This window comes from Bufo gargarizans, chromosome 3, assembly GCF_014858855.1.
Source record: "Bufo gargarizans isolate SCDJY-AF-19 chromosome 3, ASM1485885v1, whole genome shotgun sequence".
Lineage (NCBI taxonomy): Eukaryota > Metazoa > Chordata > Amphibia > Anura > Bufonidae > Bufo > Bufo gargarizans.
The window spans coordinates 164320317-164345797 of record NC_058082.1 but is presented as its reverse complement, the minus strand read 5'-3'; the positions used below and the strand labels follow the sequence as shown (position 1 = coordinate 164345797).

General features: G+C 43.0%; 1 protein-coding gene across 4 annotated transcripts in view; it reads right to left on the bottom strand.

The window, feature by feature from the left end:
* Positions 1-4212: 4212 nt before the first annotated feature.
* Positions 4213-25481, bottom strand: part of FMNL3 (formin like 3) — a 111380-nt gene continuing 90111 nt past the window's right edge. For 2 of the 4 annotated variants that reach the window (XM_044284535.1, XM_044284537.1), the window contains 21 exons: positions 24872-24983; positions 24708-24784; positions 21158-21251; positions 20788-20862; positions 20596-20706; positions 20353-20502; positions 17271-17372; positions 16608-16905; positions 15068-15133; positions 14865-14989; positions 13957-14159; positions 13380-13614; positions 12818-12886; positions 12644-12724; positions 12420-12549; positions 10501-10661; positions 9806-9907; positions 8840-8932; positions 8623-8746; positions 8318-8428; positions 4213-6939 (listed from right to left, as the gene is read on the bottom strand). In XM_044284535.1, coding sequence (XP_044140470.1) covers positions 8337-8428; positions 8623-8746; positions 8840-8932; positions 9806-9907; positions 10501-10661; positions 12420-12549; positions 12644-12724; positions 12818-12886; positions 13380-13614; positions 13957-14159; positions 14865-14989; positions 15068-15133; positions 16608-16905; positions 17271-17372; positions 20353-20502; positions 20596-20706; positions 20788-20862; positions 21158-21251; positions 24708-24784; positions 24872-24983 — 2500 coding nt within the window. In that variant the 3' untranslated portion in view covers positions 4213-6939; positions 8318-8336. Of the gene's footprint in view, positions 6940-7787; positions 7835-8317; positions 8429-8622; positions 8747-8839; positions 8933-9805; positions 9908-10500; positions 10662-12419; positions 12550-12643; positions 12725-12817; positions 12887-13379; positions 13615-13956; positions 14160-14864; positions 14990-15067; positions 15134-16607; positions 16906-17270; positions 17373-20352; positions 20503-20595; positions 20707-20787; positions 20863-21157; positions 21252-24707; positions 24785-24871; positions 24984-25481 lie in introns of all 4 variants that reach the window. The other 2 variants (XR_006388183.1, XM_044284536.1) reach the window with 2 other exon arrangements.

The following is a 25481-nucleotide window of genomic DNA, read 5'->3' as shown; positions in this document are numbered from 1 at the left end:
CAATGAATCTTTTTCCTAAAAAACAAACTAAACATCAATGGGGCTTACAGTATAAATATGACAGGACAGTCTACCTCTTGGGAGCAAGATCAGAAAGCAGCTTCCTCAATCACAGAGTAAAGGCTCATTCACACGTCAGTGTCCATGCTTAAATCCGTGAAAAAGTGATCAGTGATGCCTCTGTGAAGATGTCCGTGTTGGGTCCATGTGTCCTTTTTTTGCTGTCCGTGTGCCATCCGTGTTTCACTGACAGTGCTCAGCTGAAGAATATTTTCAAACCATCTCTTCCTAATGATCAGTGAAACACGGATGCCGCATGGACGGCATCCGTGTTGCATCCATTGCTTTCACGGACCCATAGACTGTAATGGGCGTGATGGATCCGTGGATATGGACAAAATAGAGCATGCATCCGTGCAAAAAATAACATAAACGGACCCACGGACCGTGCTAAAACACTGATGTGTGAATACACACATTAAAATGAATAGGGATGTGTGCTGTCCGTGGAGAACACGAGCAGCACACGTCCGTGAAACACAGACGTGTGAATGAGGCTTAATACAGTGCTTTACATGTGCTGCCATTTGATTAAAAAACGGTTTATCTTCTATTTTGGGCTTAGGGAGATTTGAAGAAGTAACAGCTGAGCTTTGAACAGAAACCCTAAGTTTTAATTTACAGCTGGTACCTGCTAACTTTATTGCAGATTCAATACTAAAATCTGGGGCAGTACAGCCCACCTAAAGCGTCAAATGCAGGCTAGGGTGCAATAGTTAATCAGAGGTAGGTCTATAAATATTCCCCTCAATCCCATAAGGTGTAAGGATACACTGACAGTGTGGCAGCCCGGTAGTTTTCCACACTGGTATACACCTCAGCTACATATCAGCTGCTACAAAGAGCAGCAATCACCACCAGCCGTGCTAGTAAACTGCCCAGTCTATACCAGTGAAGTTTTAGGCAGTAAGTCAGAGCTCCCTAGCCTGCATTTGATGCTTTAGGTGGGCTGTTGTGCCGCAGATTTTAGTATTAAATTCGCAATAAAGTTAGTTTTTATTTTAACGTTCGATACCAGGCTGAGAATTAATGCCAGTTGTGAACCATTTATACAACCATCATTAGAAACACATACAAAAATATCCTGCTCATAAAATAACATTCCATGACAAAAACCATGGTCTGAATTTTGCACTTATTTATCAATCCAGCGAGAACCTTCAGCAGGTAATTTATCTTTTCACAGAATGGTGATGTTGTGTTAGTTTTTAATGATGCAGCCTGCCTAATTCAAAGTAGCTAAAGATGAAGCCTTTGCCACTTTGGTACAGGGTTGGTAGTTAGAATATAGCACTTTAAATCAAGAACATCTATCTAACCCCGCATTTTTCTAGGAAGTGGGCAAGGCAGTGATTCGGGGTCGACCGATCACACATATGTAGCAGGACTCAAAAGGGTAACCAATACCCAGTACATTAATGCTAGCAAGGCAGTTCAGAATGCATACAGAGAATTCCTGCAAACTCCCACATCTCAGAACAAAAAAACATGGGTTGACTCAAAACGAGATTTTGATATCTGGGCAGATAGGCGGGAAGGTTTCTATAAATCTCAATGGGAATTGGAACTCCATAAATATGGGAACAATGCCGAGAGGTTAAAAGGCAAATTTGGCCAAAGGTCGCTGCCCTCCGCGCACATTCTATCAACTGCGTAGACCTGATGGCACTTTGGAGTCTGACCCCTTGGAAGACCTAAAGATTTTGAGACTACTATTCTCATACATACCGCCACCCTAAGGGGAGGGATGGGGATGACACCAATTTTCTTGGGGGGCTAGATCTCCGTCAATGCGGCATCCCTGTTGTGTAAAGGCCTCCTGCAGAGAGCGCCGATTTCACCGTGGCCAACAATGAAGCCTTGAGATCAAGTGCCAGGTGATTAGCTACCTCTACCACAAAGTGTTTGAGGTCAGTGGCAGGGAGGGAGCCGGGCCCAAAGATATCTTTTTGGGAGGGAGCTTGCTGAAAGTCCCGGGGTGCACTGTCCAGCAAAGTGTTAGTGCTTTCAGACGCCATCTTGAACACGCTGTAGTTCTGGTTAGGCTTCTGCTCGTCTCCTTCTCCTGGTTTCTTCCCACTTCTCAATAAATACCTCTCCATACACTTGAGAAAGTGTTGCGGGGTGACCCACGTGAAGGTAGTACAAAATGAGCCCATAGGCGATTTGTAGAGGGTGGTTGAGCTGAGAAGGGTAGTGGAGCGCCGCTAATCGTGTCACTCCATACCAGCGCCAGAACCCTATCTAAACATTTTAAATATGAACATATGGGCAGTGTTAATAACTTAGGAAGAGTCACACTGTAACAGGTTAATAAACCCAAACGAGGTGGAGACTGAAAAAAACAGCTTCTTACGAGAGAAACATACTGGATTTTGGACACCATGGAGGTCATTTATCATAGCCCCATTAGCCAGTTTTAGCATAAAAAAAAGTCAAAAATCCCCATGGTGTAACTTTTTAAACAAATTTAGGCAGATGCGACACTTTTATGCCGTTTTCACCACTGGGGAGTGGCAACACCTGGCAAATTCACCAACGTTTACTCCTGTTTCCAGACATAAATGACTGTTGAAATCTACTCCAGCCTCTGAAATCTAGATGCACGGACTGCCAGAGGATGCCTCTAATTCTAATTTATGATGAGACATACAGGGGGTATAAAAGACGGATGTAAGACGCTTTTTTGTTATTAGGTGGGGACAGAGCGTCTTCCCCCAGTGCATTTACCTTTGTAGTGGTAACTATTTGCACTCTATCGGCTATTACTGTCTCTGTTTATATCATTATCTTTGTGAAATGCTTTAGTTTTTTTATTATCACGCAGAATGTACCCTTCCCTTTATTGCTCTTTATGACACACAAACACATTGCTATGAGTAAGAGCCATGCAATAGGGCAGAAATTTGTAATAGGATATGATGACTTGGAGCGTGCAGATATCGCTGTTAAAATAAAGTCTATTTAAAAAAGGATCAGTTTTGACAGATAAATCTCACCACTACACGGGTTATACTCTCCTCCTGATAAGCCGGTCTGCAGTGCTGGCCAAATTCCACTTGTCACTTCAGCGCTCCAGTGGTCTTTATAGCTTATTCCCTCCGGGCATTCAGTATAGTAATTCACCCTCGTCGGGAAAGAAAACTTTAAGATGACATCACTTTTAGCTATTTTGCGGCTCTTGTGCAAAAGTGGCAACTCAGGAGATAAATATAGAGAAAAAAACACCTTGTGCAGGACGTATCAGTAAAAGAGTTTGTTTTATTCGGTTTTGTGAGTATAACCAAATGTATACTGTTCATATTATATCAGATTCCACCTTTCATTTTTCACAGCTCCTTTGAAAAATGAAAGGTGGAATCTGATAGGTTGCTATGGGCAATTAAGCCAGTTCTACTTTACCCCAGTTTTATAAATCTTCCCCAAAGGGTCTAATTTATCATAAATATATGCCAGTTTCTAGCGTGACAAATTTGCAAACGGCATCCAAGGGCACAAACCAGTGCTGACCATAAACAAAAAGGCTTGTACCAATTGCCAAAAAGCATCTAGATGACCCCCCCCCCCCCCCCCCCCCAAGACTTTTAAGATAATATTCTGTGCAATGAAGAGCCAAAGGTGGAACTTTTTGGAAGACATAGCTCCCACTACATCTGGCGTAAACCCAACACTGCACTCCAGCATATGATCATCATACCAACAGTCAAACATGGTGGTCAAGGGATGGTCTGGGGACTGCTTTGCTTCTGTAGGGCAAGGACAACTTGTCATAATTGATGCAACCAGGAGTTCTGACCTCTTTCAGAATATCCTAAAGGAGAATTCTCACCTGTTAGATTATGGCCTAAACCTCAACAATGATCCTAAGCACACAAGTCCACCACTGAATCGCTTGAAAGAAACAAAATTATTATTATTATATAAAATTATTCAAATTTTTGGACTGGCCGAGTAAAAGTCCTGACTGGAACCCATTTAAGATGCTGTGGCCCCCACAATATACCTGGAAAAAAAAAAAACATCTTGCAAAGTTCCATTGGATAACTTCTTGTTTCTGGAATATCCCTTTAAACTATTGTATCTATTGACTTTTTACCTAGGGTTGACATATGGTGATGATACAGACAGGTGCACACAGAGAGGGACACACAATAGGGCTCTGCACATTTATTGTCGACAAAATAAAACACAATAACATAAGAGAGCTAAATAATTTCCTGAAATCTGACCAGATGTGAAATGAAAAGAAAAAAAAAAAGACCTGTAACAGACAAGTACTGGCATCTAACATACTGTACAAGATTAATACACTGAGAAAAGGCACTGGAACCTCTCCATAGCCAGAGCGGCTGCACCGCAATGGAGGCGGCTCGGAATGTATTTCACATGCACAAGTTACAGTTTTATACCATGGAATGATTACAATACATGCTGGATGACACAAAGGTATAGTTGGCCGCCGGCCTTTATGGCTTGGCTACATAGTAGTGAGTTAACAATTATTTCAACTGTCATTTCTGGCCAAGGAGACAATGCCAAATCTGATACAATATTATAAAAGGTTTTATAAAACAGATTCCAGATGATTTACAATGGTGTAAAATATAGGGCGACATAAGGCGGCCCTAGGAGCAGATAGACTGTCTAGCAGGAGCATAAGGTGCATGTCTACATGGCTCCTACCACCATCCTTAGTCAGCAGGGTTTGGTCCCTAACCAACATTTGCGCATGGTGCTGGCCTAACTTCATATACCTTGACATATATGACCTAAACCTGCTAAAAGCTTGACAAAACATAACTAGATAAAGCAACTAACACATAGTAAGCCCAACATGACAATGTGCTCGCTGCTGGTGACGGGACGCAAATATGGAATGTCACAGAGACAGGATGAGAACGTCCTGGCTCTTTACTATAATTTGGCCCCTTAACCTTACTACAAATCGCTGCTTCACCTTACCCTCTTTCTTAAAAAGCTAAATGTGTCACTTAAAAGTCGTAGCCCCCTTTTTCTTCACCTATTAAAATACCTCTCGCTTAGCGCTATATTAAAAATACAATTCTTTTTAGGAACTGAGCAAACTGAAAGAAGACTTTGGCAATTAGTGTCACTGACTGCCTGATGTCCAAGAAAAGCTCCAGGCAATTACAGATCACATTCTGTTCTAAGACTGTACATATAAAGCTCCAGGTTTGGACAATTTAGAAATAAATTAACTTTACCAAAATTAAAAAACAGGGTAACGCTACTGCCCCCTAGACACAGACATAGGGTAGCACATCAAATCATAACATCCAAATCCCAAACCTACCGAAATATAAAGAAAAACTTCATTGTGAAGTATGTATGGGTAGGAATGGGGCAGCATTGCTAGATACTCAGTTCAGCTAAAGCTAAAATACATATATATAGATTTTGATATATAATTATTAAAATGTGTGCAGACTGGAAATATCACTGTGTATAGGTCTGAGGTCTATGCATCGTGGATTCTAAAAGATAGATGTCCAATTTACTAAACCTTCTTAGCATTGCTTTTATTCCCAAAGGTATAGTAACAGGGTGCCATGCATTGTCTCCCCAAGTGACGGTAATGGTGGGCTACACTGCCAGTGTCAGCAGGCAGGATCGCGCAGAAGCATGAAGACCTGAAAAAAGTCAGGCAGGACACATATACAGTTACATCTGAATGGGGGGCAATGGTATTTCCTGTTTTCATAAATCTTTTGATATGTCATAGAGCAATGAAAAGTTTTGATGGGTGGAAGTCTGAGTACTGAGAGCCCCATCGATCACTTAAAAGAGGAGAGAGAAGTGCTCTCATAGTGCACTCTCTCTCCTCACTGCGGGCCCATAGGCTTTCTATTGAATCCATCTTGCGTCCTCTCCTGCACTGAGGAGAGAGAGCATGATATGTGAGCCCCTCTCACCCCTCGTACAAGTGATTGGTGGGGGTCTCAGCACTCGGAACCCCATCAATCAAAGCCTTTGATAAGTCTCTATGTCAGTGACCCTTCGAGGGTTATAAAAACAAATGCTACGTAATGATAGTAAAGTAGACATCTATGATATCCTGATACAAGAAAGCTAGCGTGAGCGGCGTTCTAATATAAACATTCACAGGCTTGAATATACCTTATGCCATGCATATTCTGATTCTACGGTAAGGAATGGCATCTGATAGGTGTCCTCACCACCGCCTACTTACTATTATCGCCATTCCCCTTAGATCTTCATGTGAATTTCTACATCTGCCTACTTGCCACACTTGATAGATCACCTCACAACATTCTGAAGCAATCATGGCAAATTCTCTACTTGTTCTCTACCTTCTCCAGTCACCATTACCAATTTCTTGGGTGATGTGAATCTAGTTCCAATGACCACGTCACAACCAGACCCTTATAAAACATAGCCAACCCCTCCACTACACGCTAACGCTTCAGTCGCTGCATCACTTTAGTGTTCAGACTATCCACCTGCAGGCTTAACACTTACAAGGCACTTTTTTTTTTTTTGCAACAATTATTGCCCACAGCAGCTAGGACAGATTCAGCAAAGAATATTACAAACTATTTACAGTTTTAACAATAAAACATTAAAAAAATATATAAATAGTAAAAGAAAAAAAAAAATAGTTCTATAATACTGTAGCAATAAGGCACTTTTCTCCTCTCTAAAGTGTCCCAGCTTCTTCATTTCCCTTACAATGTGGAATGGCGGGAGGAGTGCAGCGTAAACTGGTGAGTTCTATCACTCTGACGCATCGTGGGGGCAATACACAGCCCAGCCGACTTCTGAACTGGAAGTGCTAGATCCGTCGCCAGGCGTTCCGGAGGACCGCGTCTGCTCTTCTGTAAGGCTGATTGCGGAGGTCTAGAAGATGGAAAGCAACAGCTGATGAGTCCAAGAAAACACTTTTGAAGATGGAGGAAAGCAGATTGGCGGAAGCAGTTAGTGGCGGTTATTAAGTATTCCGCAATAGAATGTGCTTAAGTGTCCGAAAAAGTGGGTTAAGGGGGAGGAAATATTATATACAATGACAAGCAGACCTCAACCTCCTTACTAGTCATATACTGACCTCTTACCCAGTGCCCTCTAGGCTGGGTTTGTGTACTGGGGCAATAGTTATAGCAATTGCTGCAAAGCCAGCAAGTTAGTCCTGCAATATAGTCGCAGGCATCAGGTTGGTGGTATGTGGTACTGTGATGCAATGCTATTAGACAACCGGTATCCTTGTCATATGTGCTATATTCTTTATCCCACAGAAGATGCCTACACAGATAGCACTTTCATTAAGTGGTCATATTATCGGCCTGCTCTACTTATACCTAATGAAGGACCACCAGTGCACTAAGTGGCATCTGTTTCTCTGTCAGCGCTGGTATAGTCGCTCAAGGCGAGATATGTTCAAGTACGACTTATTTTCATTTTGACTCCTAGGGAGTCACTTCCACAAGATGGGGCTAGCGAGATTGTTCTCCTTCCTTGGGAGATACCTCTTTACATATTCTTTTCTCATGGAGCATTGCCAATATGTCTCCATACCATGGAGCAGTTCCAGTAGGTCTCCATACATAGCTGGTCTCTTTTAGGAGATCCAGCACCCCGCCTAAGCCGAGTACCCAAATGAAGTAAACACAGAGTGAGCCCTCTCTTCAAGCAGAAGCAGCATAGCCTGCATTAGCTGAGGCACATAGAGCTGTGGCTGGACCGTTGCTTACCCTCTACCATAGGAGGGATACTACAGATGAATCTTCATGGGTCTAATCTGAGAGATAAAATGGAACATGGGTGTGTATATGTTCAAGAACAACCCGTTCTGGTCCTAAAGTCGAGACCATCAGCATGCAGAGAGTTGTCGTCACCACTGAAATGCAGCATCCCGTAGAAGCACAACATGGAGGGAGACGGTTCAGATACACTAACGCTGCACTTACCTTGTCAAACTGTGCGGCACCTTCCCTCATCCTAGCTGTGCTTCACATTTTGAGAAGGATAAAAGCCAGTGTATATGTAAGACATCGTAGACAGTTACATATACATGAGGTGGCTACAGAACATAATGGATATGTTCTCACAGGTGGAAATCTCCAGGTAGGAGAGTCACATGCAGTCAGGTGCATTGCAGATGATTAGTAAAGTGGCTATAAGGTTAAAGCATAGAGCCTGGGCATGCATTCAGTGCTGTCCAAGAGAGCCGGCCATGGCCGAACAATGCATGCAGGAGGAGAGGGCAGATACTTTTACATACTTTTTAAAGGGCACTGGGCTTAACAGTTTGAATCCTCAAAAAGGGATGTATCACAGAAGAACCGAGAGCCTCTCTTGGCCGTTCTGGCTGTGAAGGGGACACTCTTCAGGACTGCAGCCATCAATATGGGTTGGGGAGACAGAGAAATACACATACATGGTCAAATAAGAGCAATTCTAAAAAATCTATTCACAAGGAGTAGACATCCCCAAGAGTCTGCGGTAGGACACGGAAGTAAGTCCATGGGGTGTCTGAGATTGCTGTAAAAAAAATTGTACAGAATTCATTGTGTAAAAGAAGCCCACCTGTGATTATGTCCTCAATGGTTCCATCCTTTCCTTCATACACCGGGCGATGGTCCTTGGCCTGCCGCCGCCGCAGCTCAGCTATCAAGTCTTGTTGCTGACGCTTATTTTTTGGCACTGGAGCCTGAAGAAAGAAAGATTTGCTGAGTTGGCCACGGACTACATATAACTATATACATGGCTGCTGTATGCACATGAACTGAGAATCTTTCCATACCTTAGGGTCCATCTTCTTTGCCTCCTGAGCTAGTAATTTCTCTCTCATTACCTCCTCCTGCTTCTTCCGCATCTCATTCCCTTGCTCGGCATCCTAGTTGGAAAACAGTGCCTTGTAAACCAGTTATACCATCAAGCATACGACAATGAACACCTCACAGGACCCTCACTCTCCATATTGGTTAGGGAGCCATGTGCAAAGCTAAACCAGGCCGTAAAGGGGGTCACTCCATCATTAATTAAAAAAATATATATTAAAATTAGACATCATATAGTACATGACAATACCTTTCCAACAAAGCTACAACAGCCATGTACTACACATGGAGCCAGATATCTCCCCATTCAATGCTGGAAATGCTCTTCTAATTTAACTTTAGGGGGCGACTCCTTTCTGCTGCAGTGCTCTCCCCATCACAGTTCACTTTCTGCTGTTAATCTTTCCCTGTAACTGCCACAGGCTAGTAACAGTTGAAGATTAAATCAGAGTGTGTGCGACCACCTCAGTGAGGTGGACAGAGAGATAAGCAAAAAAACTAACAGCAGGGGGCGCTATACAGATACATTTTATTGAATAGCTCAGTGGTTATACTAAAATTTAAATTATATGCAATTGCAAATGTAGTCAGGTCCAGGTGCTGGTTTGAAAAATGCAGAGTACTGTACTATAAGTGCTCAACATGCCTGTATACCATGTCATGACGCACGGTATGTACAGTACGATTTGTACACTACATTCATTCTGTAGTAGAATTATCAATGGAGCAATATGTTGTTTGTCTATTCTGAATGTAGTCCCACTTACGGGACAAAGCCGTTACTGCGCAGGTGACCACACCCTAAAGACCTTTTCCTGCTGGAACAATCACAGGAAAGAGCTTTTCTTTTGGCTTTTCAGGACACACATTAAACCCACAGGTGCTTCGGCAGCGTCCAACAGGCTTGCACACTAGGTTCATTTCTGTACCTTATATGATTTGATGAATCTGGCGAACACTGGAAAGAAAACAGAGGGTGGCGTTGTCTTTGGACTTTCTCCAAAATAATGCACCACAGCTGCGTATGCTTCCTGCAGAGGAGAAAAAGAAGAGATCTGGAGATACTGTCCTCTTCTAAGAGCACACAGAACTTCACAAGTCTATGTTTCCTGCAGGCACAGAGGAGGGAAGGGTGGGAGGGAGGAATCACAGTGGGATGGATAGCTATAAATACCCAGGCAGAACAGTCACATAAAGCAGGAAAAAACAGCTGATGGAGGAAAACAACACAAAAAGTGGTAGAAAACAAGAGAAGCAACACTGGAGCCTAGCGCCACAGACAAGATGGACATTCTGGCTGAACTGTGGCCAGAGACAGCACTTCAAAGTCAATTATTGGTGCTGCCAGAGCAGCCAGACAAATGCAAACAATCATGTACAAGATATTCTCTAACAATGCCCACAGTAGTGTCATAAATATGGATGCAACCAATACAGTGGGCGTCATGTTGTTGGTATTCCCTAGCAATGCCCACAGCAGGGTCATAAATGTGCATGCATCCAGTACAGTGGGCGTCATGTTGTTGGTATTCCCTAGCAATGCCCACAGTAGTGTCATAAATGTGGATGCATCCAGTACAGTGGGTGTCATGTTGTTGCAGTCACCTTCTCCTGATGTACTTACCTCCGCAGTCCGAGCATCCTTCTGAAGCTTGTCCAGTTTCCCTTCATTTGTGCTGACAAAACTCTTCAGTACGCTGTGATCATGGTGGCTGCTCTCCTTGCGGATCAGGTCCATCCCCTTCCCCAACTCTCGGACATCTAGTAGCACATTTTCTAGAGACACTGCGAACACAAACAGAATGAGGTATCAGAATCTATTTCTTTACAGGACATCAACCATCTGCAGTAAGTCTCAGTGCTGCATCTGCTACTAAGTCATCAGACTTATTCTGTCCTGTCTTATTCTGTTGAAATGAAACCTGCTCAGTCCTTCTTTCTCCCAACATGGGAGATTTGGGACACCCCCATACACATCAAATTGACAGCTCCCGGTGGATGCTAAATGAATAAAACATCGTTTATTAATCTATTATAATCATAAAACCTCGATAGATTCCAATTTGTGTATCAGTAATTAATAGGGCCCGTGGTGTGCTCTGGTATGTCTTTTTCCATTAAAGCCTTGCCCTTAAAGGGAACCTGTCACCGGGATTTTGTGTATAGAGCTGAGGACATGGGTTGCTAGACGGCTGCTAGCACGTCCGCAATACCCAGTGCCCATAGCTCTGTGTGCTTTTATTGTGTAAAAAAAACCTATTTGATACATATGCAAATTAACATAAAAAAAGAGTCATATCTTACTTGTGTGACCAGAGAAGAGTCATATTTTCAAGCTCTGACTCGGTTTTATACACAATAAAAGCACACAGAGCTATGGGGACTGGGTATTGTGGATGTGCTAGTGGCCATCTAGAAACCCATGTCCTCAGCTCTATACCCAAAATCCCAGTGACAGGTTCCCTTTAAGGAAAAGAATTCACTGGCATAAGGTTGCCCTTTATTCGATTTTACAATAACAGTAGCATAATCTCTTCATAATAGACGGATGACTCCTGATCAAGGTCCTACTGCCACAAAGGATTCCTGTATGCCTCAGGCAATTGTAAGAGAGAATGGTCTACACAACAGAGAGCAAACAAAAAAATGTGATCCGATTGTTAGACAGTAGGCATAGAGATCAAAGCAGCCGCAGCGATGCAATACATGTGCAATACACTGAAGAGTGAAGATTGGACCTAATGACCTGTCCCCTCTTCTGCCATGCCTGTTAGTATTTGTCTTTACCATGAAATAACAATTCAGGAGCATCTTTTCATATAAATCTATGTTGTTCCGTTCCTCAGTTATTGTTACTAGAAATATATTAATGATTCTGTAACTGGTTGTTTCGGGGGTGAGTCTGACATTGGCAGCACTGATTGGACAGTGTCAGGATCCTTTTACATGGACCGATGATGTGGCAGATTACTGGGGATAAGCTTTTGTATAAATGCTTGGTCTCGATAATCTGCCAGTGTAAAAGGTGGTGTTCGTTGTGTGATGGCGTCATTCTGCCGGCACCGAAAATCTGTGTTCCTGTTCAGCAGATCGTGCTGTTCAAACACCGATCTGCTGAGCTGGAACTATGATTTTCTATGGGGACAATCGATTGCTGTATTAATCTGTTGTCCCCATACAGCAGAGGGGATTGCTGCACGTAAATGCAGCCCTCATCTCCGCTGATGATCTGGCAGGTATTGGGATTGTTTGCTTGGTTCCCAATAATCTGTCAGATCATCGGTCCATTTAAAAGATGTGGAGGGACAAAACCCCAAATGGTATCATTAATAAACCTTTAGAAGCAATAACCAAGGAAACATAACAACATACACTTATATGAAAAGATGATCTGGAATCATTCCTGGAAAATAATTCAGTAAAAAAAAAAAAAAAAAGACATAGCAGGAATGGCAACAAATCCCATTTAATTAGAACTACAGATATAAAAAAATCTGTCTTCTTCTTATTTCAGAGATGAGGTCATCAGACCGATGTTCTCACCTGCTGCTGCCTTCTCCACAAAGTGAAGCTCATTGTAGAAAGTGGCCACCTCTGAATACTTCTCCTTGCAGATCAATGCAATGTAGTTTAACAGGGTCATCTTCCTGTCCGTTGACTTTGTGTCTTGCAGCTAGAGCAAACACATCATTAGACATCAGAATATCATACAGTAGTAGACTCCGGTTCAGTGCTAGTCAGATCTTCAGGGAGGACAACAATCTTACCAAGTCCAAGCTCTGCAGTTTGAACCCGTAAACGGATCCTCTTTTGCTGCTGTTCATGTAATTGCCTAGAGCGAGGATAATCTGATCAGAAGGAAGACACAGAGGAGTTAGTTCAGCACTTACATCACAGCGCATTTAACACCGTTTACACTTTGTCCTAAGGCTCTCACCCACCTCCAGCATTTGCTTCAACTTTGGAGAGGATTTCACTGAAGCAGACGCTGCAATCACCGCATTAAGTTGCTGTAAAAGTTAGAGAATATATCAGTTGAAGTAATCTATAAATGCATGACCATCCATGTGTACATTGTGGAACTCTGTATCTAAGGCTCTATTCAAATCTGCGCTGTGGTTTCCATCATAAACTGCAGCGACTGATGGACCCCACTGACTTAAAACAGGGTCTGTCTGGTTCTGCTGCAGGTCTGTGTTTGATGGGAAAAGACAGCACAGCATCTAGTGCTATCCTTTCCATCAAAAACAAGGGAATCTACAACATTAAGTGAACCTCAAACAAAGATGTGAACAGAGCCTAAGAATACTGAAAGGGAAAAATGTTGAGGATTAAATAAACTCAGTTATAAAAAGTATCATGTTATAAAGGTAAAGTATTTCTGATGGACCCTTGAGTCTCCTCTGGAATTATGTGCTTAGTCACCAACAGTCAATAATGATCGGTGAAATGACCGATCATTATTGATGCTGAACTATGTTGTGATGTCTACTGTCTTCATACCGGTGTCAGCAGCTGCAGGTTCTCATTGAAGTTGCCCATGAAAGTCATGATGGACATTCTCTGGGAGAGACGTTCCACTTTGCTGAAGAGCATCATAAATCGATCTTCATCAGAAAGGTCCTCCAGAGGCTTCCGCTCCCTCTCATACTGTCTGAGTAACTTAACTTCTGCTTCTGTGGGAAGGAAGCGCACCAGACACTCCACAAAATCCACAGGGATTGTCCGCAAGTCGAACCTGTAATGAAGCCGAACCGAGGGAATTATTTTTTGAATTTGTAAAAAACCCGAATAAATACAAAAGATTTTATGAAAAAAATGTTTAGGATTCATATAAAAGCTAACAGGAGATTGTTCTAGATTTGCATGGGTATGTTCCTGTTGTTCACACAGCTGTCTACGGCTCCATTCGGTGCCTCCCTTGCCACATTTCACTGCAAGAATGGCGCAGTACTACAGAACTATAAGTCAATTGGGTCAATCAGGATCCGTTGGTATCCGGTGTAAACGGCAGACATGAACAAAACCTGAAATGTAGATGATCAGGCGCATCATATTATGAATGAAATGAGAATCTTACGTTTGGATGGCTTTACAGATCTCTTCCGATGTCTTTCCAGCTTTTCGCAGAGTGATGGCCAAGTTCTTGGCTCGGTTTGCTTCTAGAAGAGTCACTTTGCTAACAGATTTTTGAGAAGACTTGTTCTTGGAGCAGATCAGGTCTACGGGAGCCCCCTGTGCTTTGGTTTTGAAGATGTCTTCAAATTTATCCATATCCAGATCCTACAAAAGACATGAAGTAGTTGATAATGAAGCCTGGGACCAGTAAACCTACCTCCTGAGTGAGGTGTATCAAACGGCTTATCTTATTTGGTTAGAAATTATCACATTCATTTGGAAATATCTGCAGCCAGAATACAAATAATCTTCACTCTTTGCCAAATGGGTCCCATTTTGTAATACAACTAACCTCACCTGCCTCCTCCATACGTGGAGATAAGGAACAAGAGTCGGGCAACGAATGGAGGACTGGAAGATGGTACAGGGGGTTACAGCTGCTATTGGTTTATAAAATTAAATCGGTAAATGGGCATACTAATTACAGGTTGTAGGAAGCTACTGGTCTATTCCAAACAAGTGAAGTATAGGCCCAATGAACTGGGGATCTCCATTGGTCTACATAATATCTGCAAATTAAACAACTCACAAAATAACTGCATTGAATAACTCAATTTTCTCTTAAGCAAGGAGAGGCCTCCTTTGAAGCGCAGAACAATCAGCAGTCATATTACCTGTCTGGATAAAATGCATAGAATAAGGCTACTTTCACATCCGTAAGGAACAGCCTGCTGGAGTTCACCATATCCGGCATAGCTAGATAGGGCCATGCACCACCGGATCCCCATTGACTACACTGGGATCCAGCAGGGATCCGGATGGTTTCTGGTACGAATGCAAGGTTTCGGCTGGACAAAATCAAGTTATCACCTGTAAAATGCGCTCATCATCAAGATCGCTGAACACCGTCCCACTAATCTGGTTGGGCTTGAGTGCCGTCCAATTGAACACAGGCAGGCGAAATTTAGTTTTTATTGGCTTCTTGATTCTGATCGCTGAAATAAAAATGTTTCAATAAATCATAGTGTCAGATCTGTGATATAGCCATATAATATTCTGTCCACTGTGCTTACCAGATAATCCAGTTGTGATAATGACAGGACAAGAGGATGGAAGTGGCGGTGGGGGAGGACATTTGTCTAGGAGGAGTAAATTAAACATACTTTCAAATTAATATATCTACACAATGTCATTAGAAAATTTCTAGAAGACTGGCTGAAATTTCACATATAAATGACATCTTGATAATGGACACAATCATTATCAGAACTGAAGAAAAATGCAGGCGGTCTTGGGCTTAAATAGTTTCCTAGTTTTGTATATTATGCAGGATAATCACAGTACCGTACTGGGAATCCAACATATTGAGAACACTAAAAATGAATGAGGAGGGGGGCACTGCAGTGGGTTTTGCAGTATATAACTGTTTCCAAAGAGTTTTACACTTTTTGAAACAAATATCTGCAGAACTAGGTATAGAGTGTTTTCCCAAATAAAACTAATACTTCCTCACACATGCGTTGGCAGAAGCTTCCAGGGTTTGTAAACGATACTTATTGCATATAGCTATCACCTCTGGACTGGTTTGTGTTCCTTGGTACCCATCTACTATGCCAGGATTAGCTGCTCCTGCTTCTGCCTACTCCGCTCAGCTAAGAAAGCCGACATGCAGTTCTCTAAGCTGAGCGGAGCAGGCAGAAGCAGGAGCAGCTAATCCTGGCATAGTAGATGGGTACAGGGTACCCATGTGCTATGCCAGCAGTTAGTAATAGTCCCGGGAGCACAGGCAGGAGCAGCAATATGCGCTCCTGCCCATACTCCCTGCGCTGCTGCGGCCCCATTCATAAAAGGAGTACTCCGTACACGGCTGACAGCTCAGCGGTGTAGGGAGAACTGAGTTTTAGCGCACCAGTGAATGGTGCGCTTTAGGGATGAAAAAATATGGTAAAAATAGAAAATGAATAAACTATATTACAAAAAGATTTTTTAGGGGGTTAGGGACAACATATTAAAAGTTAGTGTAAAAGTTTAGTTACTCTTTAATGTTTGAGGGTAAGAATTGTTCTAAAGCACATCCAGATCCGTTCATGTTAATATGGAAAAACTTCCATTCTCCTGCATTAGGCCTCATGCACATGGCCCCTATCCAGTTGAATGGGCCTGGATCCGTCTGCGGCAACCGCACGGATGTTGCCCGTGCATTGGGGGCCGCAACTTGCGGTCCCCAATGCACGGAACAGCCAGCACACGTTCACACGCATGAGGCCTTAGGAAGATCTAATAAGTAGTAGCTGATAATAAGTGCAGAATCATGTCATAGAGACATATCAAAGGTTTTGATCGTGGGGGTATGAGCACCGAGACCACCACTGACTGCTAGAATGAGCTTCTCTCACCTCACCGCAGGAGAGGGAGCGAGACCGACTCAATTCTGTCTCCCGCAGCCAGTGCTTCTCTCTTGGTTCTAGGGTTCGGTGGGGGTCTCAGCACTCAGACCCCCGCCAATCAAAACTTTTGATATGTCTGTATGCAAAATCCCTGGTTATGTTGAGAACAGCATCAAATGGATATGCAAATGAGCAGTCATATTTTCAATAACATTTGCACCCTTACTTTGCATAAGTGGAGGGGGTGGGGGAGGAGGAGGAGGCGGAGGTGGAGGTGGAGGCGGTGCTGCTGGAGCCGATGCAGGAGCAGGTGGTGGTGGGGGAGGTGGAGGGAAATCTGCAAACATGGACAAGTCTCCACCAGAAACCCCGATAGGTGCCAGCACAGTGCCCGTAGAGCCCTGCTTCTGCTGCTGCAAAGCGTTGGCCTGTTCCAGCTGGCGAAGATGTTGAACTGCTTCCTCCTTTTCTTTTACGATTTTCCTTAGTGTGTTCACCTGGTGGCTTGTTTTCTCATACGTTTCCTACAGAAATTGGCAGAATGACATTAACAGGAAGCCTTCATTCAGTCCTACGTTAGTTGTGGCATTTGCTGACTAATAGGCTTGGATCAAGAATCTATTTTCATTGTAAAAGTGCCATTCAGGACATCAGCTGGGGCCGATTCCAACATAAAAGCCATGGGAATTCATACATAATTTGTATTCTGTGTTATAATTGTACAATGTACATAACGTACGCAGTGTATCTTGCAAATATAAATGATGGAAAATAGATGGAATACAAATCCCTAGCCCTCACACTTGTACTGGAAGGGCACAGAATTTACTCCATTACAGATCTATCCAGGAAAACATCCCACGTGCAGTCATCATCCTCAGTGTCTCACCCTCATGAGCTCCAGGTCCTTTTCCCGTTGTAACAGCGTTTTCTCAAGTTCGGCCACCCGCATCATATTCTCATTCTCCAAATCCAGCAGCTTTTCAGTCATCTGGTGGAAAATCATGGCTTCAATAATTAGATGTGCAATGACTACTATTCAAAGGCAACTCCGTTCTCCCCATCACAAACTGAAACTTAAAAGAGGTCTCCGTTGCTTTTTTTTTTCTTTTTCCTCGACAAGATAATGGAAAAAAAAAAACACCCTTGAAAATTACCAAACATTCCAAAGAGGAACGGTGAGATCACGCGCACGGCTTTCACTTTCACATGTGTAGTGCTGAAAACGACAAGCGCTGTGAGGATCACCCTGAGTAATCGCTAGACTACCGTGTGGTTTCCAGAAATCTCATCATGAGGACAGTTTAAGAAAGGAGAAACAATCACATAAACTGCAACCAAAATAATGGAAATGGTACACAGACCCCATAATGAAGAGCATGATGAATACAAAGTACACATTCCAGCCAGAGGACAAGGTTGCATGAATGGTAGGACCCTGGTCATTATTCTTGTTACAAAAAAGTCAAATTAGTTTTTTTTAGTACAGACTCAAAAATTCTTCACTTGCTCCAAGAACCTAATGCTGGCTGTAAACATGAGATTTATTTGGTGGAACCACTGAGAACTACATGTCTATGGGGGCAGCTTCCTAATGTCTGCCATTGGGAAAAGCTGAGATCAGACAGGTTGTCCTTCAGTCCATTCAGTCATATGCTTGCCCTGAGAAAAGTGGGGTCAGAAGAAGTCAAGTAGCCGCTCACCCCGTGCTTAGAAGCAATTTGGCTGAGGAAGAGAGATGTTGGCTGACTTAAAGAAGTTATGCCATGATTGATGTAAACAATTAAAATCAGACATCATTTACATGCCAGTCTAATAATTACATGCCACTTTCACACTGGCGTTTTGAATTCCGTTGGTGAGATCCGTTTCAGGGATGTCACAAACAGTTCAAAACGGATCAGTTCAGCCCCAATGCCTTCTGAATGGATAAGGATCCACTCAGAATGCATCAGTTTGCCTCCGTTCCGCCTCCATTCCGCTCAGGATGCGGACACCAAAACGCAGCTTGCAGCGTTTTGGTGTCCGCCTGGCGATGCGGAGCCAAACGGATCCGTCTTGACTTACAATGTAAGTCAATGGGGATGGATCCGTTTTCACTGACACAATATGGTGCAATAGAAAACGGATCCGTCCCCCATTGACTTTCAATGTAAGTCAGGATGGATCCGTTTTGACTTAGACTTAAAAAAAAAAAAAAAGAATAATGCAAACGGATCCGTTCTGAACAGATACAAGTGTTTGCATTATAGGTGCGGATCCATCTGTGCAGATACCAGACGGATCCGCACCTAACGCAGGTGTGAAAGTAGCCTAAGGCTACTTTCACACTAGCGTCTTGGCTTTCCGTTTATGAGATCCGTTCAGGGCTCTCACAAGCGGTCCAAAACAGATCAGTTTTGCCCTAATGCATTCTGAATGGAAAAGGATCAGCTCTGGAGGCGGAAACCAAAACGCTGCTTGCAGCGTTTTGATGTCCGTCTTACGAAATTGAGCCAAACGGATCCATTCTGACACACAATGTAAATCAATGGGGACGGATCCGTTTTCTATGACACAATAGAAAATGGATCCGTCCTTCATTGACTTTCAATGGTGTTCAAGACTGATCCGTCTTGGCTATGTTAAAGATAATACAAACGGATCCGTTCTGAACGGATGCATGTGGTTGTATTATCTGAACGGATCCGTCTGTGCAGATACATGGCGGATCCGCACCAAACGCGAGTGTGAAAGTAGCCTTACAAAGCTAGAACTAGTCCTGTACTTCACATGGATCTCCCCATTAATGTTGTTCTACTAGATTTATTTCATGGATGTCCTTTCTCAGGGGGTGTGCCCAGGGTTACCCACCAGAATGTCTTTTTCTGGACAACTTATCTCAAAATCACGGATGGCCAACATTTTTTACAGACAAAGTGGAAAGCCGTAATGAATGATAAAAATTATAAGGAAAACCTGTCTACAGCTCAATATACTGATCAGAGCTCATTATCAGTATTTACTGTGAGTTGTGAAATGATGATAATAATTACTACCAAAGTAATCTAGTCAAGTATCACCAGCCTCCAAAAAATTAAGAAAAGATCTATCATTTTTTTTTCACGTGGAAAAAAGTTGCCTATTTCTGGACGGCTGGCAACCCTGGGTGTGCCCTTTCTCCTGTATCTCTTTCCCTGTAACTGCCATAGCTTCTTGCAGAAGATATGGCTGGTAACAGTTGAAGATTTAAACTGAGCACGTGCCACCATCTCAGTAGGGTGGACAAAAAAATATGGAAAAGAGCAAACAGCAGGTGGCGCTATACAGCTACATTTTATTGAATAGCTTACTGGCTATACAAAATTTTTAATAACATGCAATTACAAAAATAATCAGATCCACATGCTGGTTTTAAAAATGTTGAATATTTTTCCTGGCACAACCCCTTTAAAGGGAACCTGTAACATGTTGTCTGAGCTGTAGGCAGCATGTTATAGGAAGAGCTGAGCAGACTGATATATAGTTTCATGGGAAATAATTCAGTTTAACTTTCTGGGCTTTGAAGTCAGGTAGGTGGTCCTGTTAGTGACTGACAGCTATATGTGTATGCACCGTCATAGAAGGAAGGCTGTCAGTCACTGATAGGACTGTCTATTTGACCTCAAAACCCAGAAGCAGGAATTTAAATATCTGAATTACAAGTTTTATTGAATCTTTTCCCATAAAACTATATATTTGCTCAGCTCCCCCTGCTCTATACCATGATACCTGCAGATTATTTTGCATTTTCATGGTGACAGGTTCCCTTTAAGAAAATTCACAGTGAAGTTTATGATGAGGAACACTGTATGTGTGTACAAGTCCATATTTCCATTAAAAAATGATAACAGATGGGTGAATGTCTCCACCCGGTAGAAGTCTCCACTACTGGGCACTAAGGTAGGTATGTCCTTTATCAAAAAGAAGACGACCTGCATCGATTTACTCACATGAGACAAATGTTCCTCCAACTCTTCCACCTTCTCAAGTGCAACATTCTTGGTTTCGGCATCTTCCAGTAGACCCCCAACATCAAATACATTGTCCAGGTAGGCCTGAATCTGAACCAAAAGCTTCTCACTCTCTGTGTGCTTAGATTTCTGTTGAGAAATAATAAATCCGAGTTTGACATCAGATCAGGAGGGGTCCGTGTCCTCTTGATGGGCGTCCAGAAAATACACTTTCGTCCTTACCTCCAGAAATTCTTCAAGGCCCAACTTGGTGAACTCATATTGAAGATGCACACGGAAATTCATGTCTTCCACAGAATGGACAACAATGTTAATGAATTGCATACAAGCGACCTGTGGGGACAACAGTTTATTAGCTTCATAACTAAACTGATTTGGTATCACAATAAGTCAGAGAATAGCTCCTTCACTTACCATGAAATCAATGTTGCTATCTTCATTCCTGAAATATTCCATGAGCTTCTCAAAACGATGCTTCTCCTTACAGACCTGTAAAGAATGGATGAGATTCACTACAGCCTTGTGTTATCATTAGACAATCCAATGTATGATTAGCTCAGATAAAGAGAAAAAATATGGTAATAAAAGGAGGGGAATTTTGGAGCACACGTGTTTTAACATAAGGAGTGTCACCTGAACAGCCTCCAGTATGTGGCATGAAATGACAGACTAACATATAAAGCAGAACAGCTTTGACATAAAACTGCTAAAAATGTGTTTAGGGGTCTCCATACAGAGCACACTGAAGACCCCTCTTTCTAATATTTAGAGTCTTTATTCTAACCTCTTTAAAGTTGTCAAAAGCAGAGAGGATGATTTCATGACCTCCTCGGACAAGACACACCGCCGCCAGTAGTTCTAAGACCAGTGCTTTAGTCCTAAGTAAAAAATAAAATAAAATAATAATAATAATAATAATATATATATATATACTTTAAGGCACTAAAAAGTAAATGTCAAGTATTACTACAGTGCAGTACAGGGAGTGCAGAATTATTAGGCAAGTTGTATTTTTGAGGATTAATTTTATTATTGAACAACAACCATGTTCTCAATGAACCCAAAAAACTCATTAATATCAAAGCTGAATATTTTTGGAAGTAGTTTTTAGTTTGTTTTTAGTTTTAGCTATTTTAGGGGGATATCTGTGTGTGCAGGTGAGTATTACTGTACATAATTATTAGGCAACTTAACAAAAAACAAATATATACCCATTTCAATTATTTATTTTTACCAGTGAAACCAATATAACATCTCAACATTCACAAATATACATTTCTGACATTCAAAAACAAAACAAAAACAAATCAGTGACCAATATAGCCACCTTTCTTTGCAAGGACACTCAAAAGCCTGCCATCCATGGATTCTGTCAGTGTTTTGATCTGTTCACCATCAACATTGCGTGCAGCAGCAACCACAGCCTCCCAGACACTGTTCAGAGAGGTGTACTGTTTTCCCTCCTTGTAAATCTCACATTTGATGATGGACCACAGGTTCTCAATGGGGTTCAGATCAGGTGAACAAGGAGGCCATGTCATTAGATTTTCTTCTTTTATACCCTTTCTTGCCAGCCACGTTGTGGAGTACTTGGACGCGTGTGATGGAGCATTGTCCTGCATGAAAATCATGTTTTTCTTACCTTGCAGACTTCTTCCTGTACCACTGCTTGAAGAAGGTGTCTTCCAGAAACTGGCAGTAGGACTGGGAGTTGAGCTTGACTCCATCCTCAACCCAAAAAGGCCCCACAAGCTCATCTTTGATGATACCAGCCCAAACCAGTACTCCACCTCCACCTTGCTGGCGTCTGAGTCGGACTGGAGCTCTCTGCCCTTTACCAATCCAGCCATCTGGCCCATCAAGACTCACTGTCATTTCATCAGTCCATAAAACCTTAGAAAAATCAGTCTTGAGATATTTCTTGGCCCAGTCTTGACGTTTCAGCTTGTGTGTCTTGTTCAGTGATGGTCGTCTTTCAGCCTTTCTTACCTTGGCCATGTCTCTGAGTATTGCACACCTTGTGCTTTTGGGCACTCCAGTGATGTTGCAGCTCTGAAATATGGCCAAACTGGTGGCAAGTGGCATCTTGGCAGCTGCACGCTTGACTTTTCTCAATTTTGAATGAAACGCTTGATTGTTCGATGATCACGCTTCAGAAGCTTTGCAATTTTAAGAGTGCTGCATCCCTCTGCAAGATATCTCACTATTTTTGACTTTTCTGAGCCTGTCAAGTCCTTCTTTTGACCCATTTTGCCAAAGGAAAGGAAGTTGCCTAATAATTATGCACACCTGATATAGGGTGTTGATGTCATTAGACCACACCCCTTCTCATTACAGAGATGCACATCACCTAATATGCTTAATTGGTAGTAGGCTTTCGAGCCTATACAGCTTGGAGTAAGACAACATGCATAAAGAGGATGATGTGGTCAAAATACTCATTTGCCTAATAATTCTGCACGTAGTGTATAGTTAAAGGGGTTATCCGATTTCTCAAATATCCCCCCAATGCCCAGGCCCCTTTTCTGGATTATACTCACCTGCTTCCCGGCACCTGCGTCGCTCCGGGCCGCCACTCGGAACAAAACATCCGGCAACTCGGGGGAGCAGCCAAAAGCAGGCTGCCACAGTGACCAGCCTCAAGGAGGCTCGTCCCCGTCGCAACCTGCTGTTGACCGCTCCCCCCATCGCCAGATGTTCTGATCCAAGCAATACGGAAATGCAGCGGGGATCAGGTAACTATAATCCATAGAAAGGCCCGGGAATTGGGGGGATATTTTAGAAATAGGATAACCCCTTTAAAGGGATTGTGCAAGAATGGGGGGGTGTGGTGCAACCGGGAGGCAACCCCCCCCCCCCCCCCACACACACACACACACACACACACACACATACACACACCCACCTACCCATCTGGCTGAACCTGTAAAGGAAAATTACTTACCTATTCCTTCTTCCCCAGACCTGCAATCCTCCGCTGGGCTCCCTTGCTGTAAACATCTGGTTTGAGATCAACACAACCAATCACTGGCCGCAACAGAGACAGGATCTCCTTGAATCATGTGACCATCCAAACTGGATGTTTACAATGACGGAGTCCAGTAGAGCATCGCAGGCCTGGAAGAGAAGGAGTGGGTAGCCAGCGCTGAAAAGCAAGTAAGTAATCTTTCCTTTAGGGTCCATTCACACGTCCGCAAAATGGGTCCGCATCCGTTTCAAATATGTCCTATTCTTGTCCGCAGCCATGGACAAGAAAAAGCATTTCTATATAGTGCCGGCCATGTGCGGTCTTCAAAACGCAGAACACACATGGCCGGTGTCCGTGTTTTGCGGATCTGCACTTTCATTATACTGCAATATACAAATACAGTAGCACTGCGAAAAAGGGATCTTTGGCTGTGTGACATGTGTCACAGTCAAAGTCACCATGTAGTCATGGCCTAAAGGAGAGTAAAGAGAATCTCAGGGCAGGATATGAAGACACAAAGTATAAAGCAGAGGCAAGACATGGTCCACCAAGACAGGGATAGCCAAGCACTTCTCTTTCCAAACAGAAGCCTACCTATTCTTCTGAAGCCCCAACGACCAGGCTCAGACTGGCCCACAGGGGAACAGGTGAATCCCCCGGTTGGTCCCTAGTCCCTCACCTCCTGGCACAGTAGACTGCACTGTATGTAGATAAGCAGCAGACAGCACCTCAACCATCCTACCTTCATGTAAAAACTTGGTAGATTATTCAGCAAACTACCCGGTGGCTGAGATTACTGTTAGGTATAGCTGCAGGTCAGCCAGCATCCTCTATACCCAGGGACCTACCTTCTCAAAATCAGGGACCCACCTTCTCAAAATCAGGGACCCCTATAATCAATCATTTTGTAGCATCTGGCTGTAGCAGTATTGGGCCCCCAGAATGAGTCCTGTTGGACCGTAGGCACCCCAGTACAACACTGCCAATGACATTTATTCCAGCATGTCTGAATGAACCCTGGGCTTCAAAGTGACAACTTGTGCAAAACGAGTTTTTCTGAATACAAAAGTGGTGGAAAACAAAAAAAAAACCTCCTACCTGGCACTGTTTTAATGTCTGAATATGTTGTACTCTGAACTTGCGGAGAAACTGGCGCACAGCTTGAATGGTGCAGTAACCCAACCCCCCATCCCTCGTCTTTTGCGCCAGTCCCATAGCTCACCATTTCCTGGTGGAGGAACTGCTTATGGCACATTTCACTAAATGAGAGTCTCAGCTGCTGCTTAACATTCTCTCCTTTATGCACAGGTTACTGGGAGACTGAAATATAAAAAAAACAAAAAAAAACGGGTGGTCTGCAGGTTACCTGGGATTCTTGTTGTTCAAGCTCAGAGCGATTTCATTGACCGCATGAGGATGAGACATGACCAGATTGAAGCCATACTAGAACAAATGGAAGAGAGGACAAGTCAGAGCCCAGACGCCCAACTCAAGACAAGACGTGGGCATAAAGAGCGTATTCTTTCTTACCTGGTAGTTCATAATGGCGCGGAGGCACATGATGCACACGTGGACGTCGTCCTTCTGACTGACCAGCCTGGAGTTTTTCAAAGCTTTCTTTCCAGGCAATGTATTGTAGCTGCTATTGGGAGAAAGTAATTTGACAATAACTAAGTGATTTTGGCTTAGTCGACCATCATCAGGACATGTTTCAGCCTTCTCTAGCCGCACAAGCCTACAACAGTAAATGAGATTACAGAGAAGTGCTGGTTAAAACATTTTCATGGTATTTAGCTTCCAACGATGGCACAGCCTGAAGAAAGGTCATGATTATAATGTGGTGGGTTTCTTGTGGCAGTAACACCCAAAAAATAAAAGGAGTTCTAGGATGTAAAAAGAATCTGCAGCATCTGCATACAATATTTTTGATCAATTTATATAAGGAAGGAGGGACGTGGGGAGCACTGCTCACCATCCGGATGGACAGCACTGTGCATGTGCCACTTTCAATCCCGCTATTTATTGGTCTGCCAACAGGGGGACTAGGGCTGGGTTGGAGGTGAATGGTGACCCATGCACACAAGAGGCAGACCAGTGCTAAATACAATGAGGACGCCAATAATATAACCTGCCCACCATT